At 38.3% G+C, this 9,444-nt stretch overlaps 1 protein-coding gene across 1 annotated transcript in view; it reads left to right on the forward strand.

Moving 5' to 3' along the window:
- Positions 1–9,444, forward strand: part of Rapgef2 (Rap guanine nucleotide exchange factor (GEF) 2) — a 257,625-nt gene that overhangs the window by 80,258 nt on the left and 167,923 nt on the right. The window contains exons 2-3 of the mRNA XM_013029819.1: positions 4,440–4,510; positions 8,964–9,020. Of these exons, the coding sequence (XP_012885273.1) occupies positions 4,440–4,510; positions 8,964–9,020 (128 nt within the window). The remainder of the gene's footprint in view (positions 1–4,439; positions 4,511–8,963; positions 9,021–9,444) is intronic.

Consider the following 9,444-nt stretch of genomic DNA (forward strand, 5'->3'; position numbering starts at 1 on the left):
CCTTCCTTCCTTCCTTCCTTCCTTCCTTCCCTCCCTCCCTTCTTTCTTTCTTTCTTTCTTTCTCTCTCTCTCTCTCTCTTTCTCTCCCTCCCCCTTCCTTCCTTCCTTCCTTCCTTCCTTCCCTTTCTTTCCTTTCTCTCTGTTCTCTCTTTGTCTGTCTCCTCTCTCCCTCTCCTCTCCTCTGCTCTCCTCTCTTCTGCTCTCCTCTCCTCTGCTCTCCTCTCCTCTGCTCTCCTCTGTTCTCCTCTCCTCTGTTCTCCTCTGCTCTCCTCTCCTCCCCTCCCCTCCCCTTCCCTTCATTTTGCACTGTTGAGGCTGTGGACCTGTGGGCTCCTTCCTCTAATCTCTAAGTTTGGAGATGCAGGTCAGGCAGCAGCTTCTTGATGCCTGCCAGGCTTTGAGTACAGTTATACAGATTATCTTAAGATAAAGAAATGGTGCTAATAATTATTCCTCACAGATATATTCTGTACACATATTACACACTTACATTCAAAAATAAGTCTGCACATACGTATGGTGTGTGGCCTGACTTATTCAGGACTGTGACTTGAATGTCTGAGATTGCATAATATTTAAAAACTGGATAACTAAAATTCAGTCTAATGAAGGAACTGACCTTATGCTTTGCTCTTGGTTGGTTTAGTTGAAGGAAGAGGGCCTTTCTTGCTTTGAGAGAAAGGGGGGTGGGAGAGAGAGAGAGAGAGAGAGAGAGAGAGAATGTATGTATGTATGTATGTATGTATGTATGTATGTTTGAACTAAGGGCGCAGGCTCTGTCCCTTAGCTTTTTTGCTAAAGGCTGGTGTTCTACGACCTTGAGCCGCACTTCCATTTCTGGCTTGTTGGTTAGGTAGAGAGAAGAATATTACAGACTTTACAGCCTAGGTTGGCTTAAAGCCATGATCCTTAGATCTCAGCTTCCTGAGTGGCTAGGATTATAGGCATTCTTTTCAGCTTTAAAGACAGTTTTGAAGTCCATGTTTATCCTGATTATTCCATCTGGATCTTATGTGAAATGCAGTTAACATTAGCACCATCCTGGAGATTTGTGACATTTATTTAATACATTGAGTATACTAATTAATGGATATCACTGTCACATTACCATGCATACATATGTTGTGCATGGATCATGTCCACTTTCTTTCCTTCTGTTTTCTTCTTCCCTTCTCTTGCCCATCCTTTAGTACTCTCCTAGTCTCTGATCATCCCATCCCTTTCACCCTTTTTTTTATTTTTTTTTAATTTTATTTTATTTTATTTGTGAACAAACTGTACAGAGGGGTTACAATTGCATGGGCAGGATAATGCGTACATTTCTTACCAAGCATTGCAGCCTCCTCCTTTGTTTACCCTTCCCATCCCTTCCCAGCCTCCCCCTCCCCCCCATCCCAATCCTTCTCCTTCCCCCCTCCCCCCCAACCCCTTCCCCTCCCCTCCCCCCCGCACTGACGTTGTAAAGCTCATTTTGGACATGACAACTTGTACGTCTCATTGTTGCATCAGATCCATTAAAAAATTTAGACAGGTAGAGAAAAGTATGTAAAACTCATCTTTCTGAGATTGGTTTATTTCATTTAACATAATGATCCATACAGTTTCATCTATTTATCTACAAATGACAGGGCTTTATTTTTCTTTATGTCAGAATAATTTCTATGCTTTGCTGGATGTTACAGTACATACCTACAATCTCAGTTAGTTTGGAGGCAGAGATTGAGAGGATTGTGGTTTGAAGACACTGGTAAAAAGTTAGTCAGAACTTCCATCTCAACAAATAAACCAGGTGTGGTGGAATTGCACCTCTACAGCTACAGGGGGTCTATAAGTAGGAAAACTACCTGGAAATAAACTTAAGCAAAAGGGGGGGGTGTCGTGGTTTAAGTGGTAGAGGGTCTTAGTTTTAAAATCTAGTACCACCAAAAACAAACAAGAAAACCATTGGGTATAAGCACACACATACACACATTTTCTTTATCCATCTGTTGACAGGTATATCTGCTAATAGCATATATTGGCTGTTGTGATTAGTGCTGTAATAAAACACAGCATTCAACCTCTGTTGTATGATGACTAATTTTCCTTGAATATATGTCCAGTAATGGTATAGCTGAGTTCTTCAGTAATGCTGCACTTGCCAGCAGTGCAGAAGGGATTCTAAAGGGTTCCCATTTGTCCACATCCTTGCCAGATGTGTTTTTAAATAGCCATTTTAAATTAGGTGAAATGGAATCCCAGTGTAGTATTTTTTTTTCCTGGCAGCAGAGGGGTGGGGGGTAGTTCCTGAGATTGAACTTCTTGCTAGGCAAGTACTTTCCCACTTGAGCTGGGCTCCAAGCCTTTTGTTTGTACTTTGCTTTTGAAACTGGGTCTTGTGCCTGACCTCCATGGCCCTGAAATTGAAAATAATGTTCAAGCTTAAAATTACACACAAGAATTTAGCAGTATTATTTGTTCTAGTAAAAAAAGTGGGAAACCCTTAACACTGTGTCAATTGATAAACAGCAAGACAAAATGCCTTATGCATGTCTGCAGTGGCATGTCAGGAAAGTGCTGGCCTGACACATGCTATATCCTGTGCGAGGAGTCATGCTGAGGGAGAAGCCAGACCTCAAGCTATATATTACCTTGGAGGAAACAGTTGGTACCAGGAGCTTGAAGAATAGGGAACTAGTAATGGCTGCTACTTAGTATGGGTTTGGGTTATTAGGGATGGTAAAGATGTTCTGAATTCAGTGATTATGATTGTACTAAATCAATGACTTTTACATCTTAAAAGGTTATATTTTATGTCATACAAATTATTAATCAATAAAGCTGTTATTTTAAAAAGATGAGGTTTATTTTACAGATATTACCAGGCACCTTTTTTGTGGTATTTTCTTTCCTGGGATTTGGGGAGAAGAAATATTCATTCATTCATTCATTCATTCATTCATTCATTCATTCTTTCTTTCTTTCTCACAGACTATGCTACTGTGTGTGCATTGGAGTCCTAAAATGCTAATTCACTGCTAGCTTGTTGTGTAGGAATTTAATCAGGATCTTTTATTTTTATTCTGAACAATCAAGAATATCTCTTAATCTTTTCTTGTTTTCTTTAGGGGATCTATAAAAACAGGCATATTTTCATTTTGGAAAAAAACATTTAAATATTCCTATAAGAAATATAATTTAGGTAAAAAGTGAAAAAAAAGAATTTATCTTCAAAATTTTTGTGATGAAATAAAATGCATGAGATTTATATTGTAGAAATAATTTGATTAATCATGGTATTAACAAACATGTTTGCTCAAGACCACACTAAAGCTACCAGCACAACTATGTTTATTGCAGCATTATTTACCATAGCTAAGATCTGGAGCCAGCCCAGATGCCCCTCAGTAGATGAATGGATCAAGAAAATGTGGTATATATACACAATGGAATTCTATGCCTCCATCAGAAAGAATGACATTGCCCCATTTGTTAGGAAATGGAAAGACTTGGAAAAAATTATATTAAGCGAAGTAAGCCAGGCCCAAAAAAACATAGGCACCATGGTTTCCCTTATTTGCAATATCTAGTATATGTATGAGTCAAGCGGAAAAGGTCAGATAATGTGATGTTAGGAAAATGAACCCTTAGATATGTATTTTAATGTTTTTTTTCTTTCATGCATTTGTTTCTAACGCATTTATAAGATTATTTCTTTGTTGCTTTGTATGTCCCTCCCCCATAGTATAACTCCTGCTTTCACTATATTTGATGTCAGTATAACTTGTGGAGGAGATGGGGAAAAACAAGTCGTTTAAGGATACAGGTGGACCTGTTGCAACAATGAGAAGTACAAGTTGTTAGGTCGAAAACGAGCTTTACAATGTTGGTGCGGGTGGGGGGGGGTGGGGGGGGAGGATTGGGACTGGGGGGGGAGGGAGGAGGCTGGGAAGGGATGTGAAGGATAAACGAAGGAGGAGGCTGCAATGCTTGATAAGAAATGTACGCATTATCCTGCCTATGTAATTGTAACCCCTCTGTACAGTATGTTCACAAATAAAATAAATTAAAAAACAAACAAACATGTTTGCTTTGAAATGAAAACTTTGTACTTTCATTGGGAGTGGGAAAAATGAGTGACAGAACAACCTCTGAGGAAATTGCTTTCCTTAGTAAGCCAGTTTGTTTTATATTTTAGTAATGATTATTATTTTGTTTTTGAAGTTTTAGCAAGGATTTATTTTAGTCTAACAGGATAAAGTAGGGAGAGATGGAAAAGGGAAATACATTTCCTGTTCCCCATGCAGGAAATAGGAGTAAGGACTCTTAGTATTATTTATTTTTAATATTTATGAAAATATGTATTTTTAAAAGCCACACATATTTTAATTTGTAACTTATTTTAGAAACTTTTCCCCCCTTTGACAACTCTAATAATCTCTCTCATTTCTTTGAAACAGGATCTGGAAATAGTCTATTCCTATTTACATGGGATGGAAGCCTTATCGAACCTGAGGGAACACCAACTTAGGTTTGTCATTTTAATATTAATGTAATGATGATAGAATGCTAGGATTTTATATGCTTACTTATTTAGAAGTAGGTTTAAATGTAAAGGCTTATAAAATGTATAAAAACTGTTTCATCTACCTCCCATACTTGCTTTGTAAGTTTTATAAAATGAATTCAGTTGTGTTCATATAATACTTTCTTATCTTTGCATTTACATATTTTAATTGTATAATTTTATTATGACATTTTATACATACATATAATATACTTTGATATTATACATCCCTTTTATTATCCTTTATTTTCCCTCACCTTATTCTCTTCTATTTGTGACAGTCTCCCTCTTTGACCTTTCTGTCACAGTAATAATTTTTCACTCATACCCCATTTGTCTATATCACTCCCCAGAAAGTATGTATGCCAAATGGATATGGCATTATTTGCCACTCCTGGCAAATAAAAATGTACTATTTAGTGCTCAGATGTATTAGAAAGTAGATTTAGTTAAAGAATGGCTATTCACTATTTTAGTATGTTCTAGGTCTTTGTGAATATACATATACTCCATAAAGTACACAGCTGCTATTCTGATCCACACAGTAGATAGCATACTTATTCTATGTGATCCGCTTATAGAAAAACTATCATATCTGGAGAACAGTAATACAGCAGTATCATTTGTGGTTACCTGAGTTTCAGAAGAAAGAAATGATTTTTGTCTTAAGTGTAAATAGGTAGTAAATTAGGACATAATGTAATGTCTTGTTAACTTCTACTCTGGCTATTTGTGTGGCAGCAGTTTTTAATTATGAAATGCATACTTTTCTATATATTTACCCTTTATTCTTTAAACACTAATTAATTTGTGAGTATGCCTATTTTATATTTGGTTGTTAATTGAAAAAAGTATCAAGAGGATTGTTAAAATATCAAGAGTGCTTCTAAAATTACATTTTTAATGAAACTCATTTAAATTAAAGTTGACTGTAGATTAAGTAAAAAAAAATCAGTCAGGTTTTGTAAGAAGGCAAAGCCATTAGCACTTTGGAAGATGGCTCACATTAAAGCTAGAGTAATTTTTAAAGTGTATAGTTTTCAATTGATACTTTGTTATGACCGTTTTCTTAAGAAAAAAGTTTTATACTCATTTAATTGAATGCAGTTAATTTTCAAACACAAGAAGAATGATTGTGCAATTGTAACAGTCATATCCCCATTGTACACATAGAACCATGCATGTGAATTTAGATATGTTAAATATATGATGTGTTTATAGTATATCTGGTTATAAAATTCTTTAGCTGCTAGAATTTTATATAATCAATAAATGAAAAACTTCAAAACTACCAGAGTAAATTTAACACAGTGAATTGCTGTGCACACATCGACCAAAATGGAAATTTTTAAAATTGCCCAAATAGACATAATACAATGCATATCTGTGCACACATTGGCCAACTTCAGAATGATCAACTAGCTGCTATTTGAAAGGTAAGTTTTGGTTAGAAATTCAGAAGAGTAGCTTAGTATACTTAAACCGTAAAAAGTTTGTTTTGGAACATGTAGAGATTGAGTTTTTTTGGCATGAATTTATAGGGAGAGATCTTTCAGATGTGTTACTTATTCAATATATGTTGAAAAGTCATGTTTATGGAAAACATCAGCTCATGTCATGACGGACATGCAGAGACCTTTGTTCATTCAGATGTTAGCATTTAGACATGGTAAAAGTGGGTGGTGGTTGCTCTGACTTTGAATTGAAAGGAAGAGGCAAGATTTGAAAATAGGGCAGCTGGCCGGGCGCTGGTGGCTCACGCCTGTAATCCTAGCTACTCAGGAGGCTGAGATCTAAGGATCGCGGTTCAAAGCCAGCCCGGACAGGAGAGACCATGAGATTCCTATCTCCAATAAACCACCAGAAAACCGGAAGTGGCGCTGTAGCTCAAGTGGTAGAGCGCTCGCCTTGAGCTGAAGAGCTGAGGGACAGCGCCCAGGCCCAGAGTTCAAGCCCCACGACCAACAAAAAAAGAAAAAAAAAGAAAATAGGGCAGCTGTGCTGAGATTTCCAAGGAGAAGAGTACTCCAGCTATTCTTTTGTTGGGAACAGGCGTGTGACAAGGTTTGGCAAGGTCATATAGCAGGTAGGGTAGAGTCTGTATGCAGGGGAGGAATTTGCATTTTCATAGGGCAGAGGTGTTGGACAACAGGTTGAAGTAGGACCTCATTGTGGTCATGGGAAGGGAAAATGGTAGGAGGGTAGTGGCTCAGAATAGGTCATTCCATGGGAGATAGTGAACTTGCAGTTTTAGAGGGTAGATTTTGGAAGCAGGTGCTGATGTGAAAAAAATCAGGAGACAAAGATGATGGATCTCCAAGTTGTAAGCCTAAATGTTTGAGCATTGATTTTGGGAAAACAGATTTTGAGGGGAAATTTAAGCTCAGTTTTAGACATTTGAAACACTATGTAGCTAGCTGTTAGATATTCAACTCAAATGGTTACATTGAATATGCATTCAGGTGAGTAAACATCTTGATTAGTCTTTAATTTGAAATTGTAAGCTGGTAGGTGAAATTACTTAAGTATAAAGAAGAGGGCCAAGGACCTGCCCTGAGGAATAGGTGGGGAGAGGGTGTTTGGGAGAATCTCAAGGAGATAGAAAGTATGACTAAGCTCAGTGGAAAAAGGAAATCTAAGACCAGAGGCCTTAAGATGATGCTCTAGAGAAGCATTTGCCAGATGGAGTTGCTGAATGGAGTTAGTGAAGCACCAAAAAGAATTAGATAATATGGAGGTCTCTGCTTGCTTTAGAGCTTTTTCTTTGTAGTTTTGGGACCAAATGATGGAGAGAGGGAAGAAGATGAAAAAGTGGAGGTATAGTACACTCACACATGTACACACATGTGGACATGCATGCTGGAAAAAAGATTTTCTCTAATAGAAAAAGCAAAATGTAGATAATAAGAAGATAACTTGGAGTTCAGGAAGAGTGTCACCAACACAGTAGGTGATGTGAGCATGCTGGATGTATATCAGTAGAGAGAAATGGGCAGAATATAGGAAACGGTGCTAAGTTGGTAAGAGCATGGAGGTCCGGGAATGAGGTCCAGGATGCTGATGCAGCTGAGGCGAGGGCAGGAAACAAGGCAGAGACTGTTATTTCATTTAAGCGCAGATATATTTAGCCCCCTCACTTGTGACTGTCATCTTTCCTATGAAGAGTTGGGATTGCGCCTATTAAGGAAAGTTTTGTGTTTAGTGATATGTATCCAAGATTTGCTTCTGCCTCCTTGAGCTAAGTGACATTCAGTTGGAATGTTTCAAGGAAGGGCTCGAGAATGAGGACATCAAGAACAGTCTTAACCTGGTCCCAGTCTACAAGGCATGGCTTCAAGATACTGTAAAGCTGAAAGAAGTTGCAGGCAGACCCAGGATTGCAAAGTGTACTTTCCTGGAGACGTACTGACAACACATGGTCCCAGGTGACAGCAAAATCCATGTCAGGACTTTGAAAGTTCTCAGGATAATAGTTAATGCATTTAAGCTAGGATGCCCTTGGCTTGTCTTAACCTAATATCAAGGTCATTTATAGCACCATGCTCTGGGCTTTTATGCTCCACATAGATACTCGATGTGGGGGAAGGGGCAGACAGAAGTTCTTGGGCAGACATAGTGGTCACTACTTCAAGATTGAATTACTGCAAGCATGAGGGGTGTAGTGGGAGGCACAAACTAGAGCACCCACGAGACTTGTGCCCTGGATTTAACACCCAAGAAAGATGACACTGCTGGGAGCACAGCTGCCTGGGTCCAAGTTGAGGGTGCTGTTGAGAGGGCCACTTTAGAGCCAGCTTTCTCCACTGTTGTCATTCTGAGTTGAATTTCTATATATGTTAGACAAATGACTTCAAATATTCATATGTCATAATTCTTCCCTCAGGACAAATCAGCTGAAATAACAAATCATTAAACCTCTATGGTAGTCATTGGCTATAAAAATACTGTTATACTGCTGAGAAACATTACTGCTGAGGGGAAATAGAATGAAGCTGGCATCTTTTTTTTTTTTTTTTTTGGGTCCGGTCATGGGGCCTGAACTCTGGGCCTGGGCGCTGTCCTTCAGCTCTTCAGCTCAAGGCTAACGCTCTACCACTTGAGCCAAAGCGCCACTTCCGGCTTTTTTCTTTTTTGCTTTTGTAGTGCTGAGGAATCGAACCCAGGGTCTCAGGCATGCAAGGCAAGCCTCTACCACTGAGCTTCCCAGCCCTGAAGCTGGCATCTTATTAGATGTATATCTTTACCAGATTTGATTTCACATTTGTTATTGCAATAGCCAGTAATCATTTTGAGGCTGGTAAATATAATTTTCACTAGTCATATACGATAATCTTAGCATCCAAACCAATTTGTTTTTAGATTTGCTAGTATGTTTGGAATGATACATGTTGAACTCATGCCTTTTTTTCTTTTGCAGGTTAATGTGTGAGACTGTGCGCTACGAAAGGCATGAAGCAAATGAAGTCTTATATTAGTAGGTATCAGTTTCCCTCTATTTGCTTCAGTGTTCTGGCTTGCTCCTGCCTAGTGAAAGATGGGAAAAACCTTTCTACTGCTTCCTGTTGTAAAACAAGTGTACCATCCTTTTCTGATCAATTTACATTTGTATGTTTATCTCTTATATTTGGCTTTGTGGTACTAGATCATATTATCAAGTATTTTGACATTTTGTCATTATGAAATATAATGTAGTGCACACTCATTCTAACAGAACAACAGCAACAAAACCCCACAGCCACACTAGCTGACATGCAGAGAAAGACTGGGTCTTATAGCTCAGTTTATGCTACTTTTAAAAGTAGGAAAATGAGCTCTCCACATCCTTCCTTCCTTAGGTTTCCTTCCTTCCTTCCTTCCTTCCTTCCTTCCTTCCTTCCTTCCTTCCTTCCTTCCTTCCT

This window comes from Dipodomys ordii, unplaced genomic scaffold, assembly GCF_000151885.1.
Source record: "Dipodomys ordii isolate 6190 unplaced genomic scaffold, Dord_2.0 Scaffold123, whole genome shotgun sequence".
Classification (NCBI taxonomy): Eukaryota; Metazoa; Chordata; class Mammalia; order Rodentia; family Heteromyidae; genus Dipodomys; species Dipodomys ordii.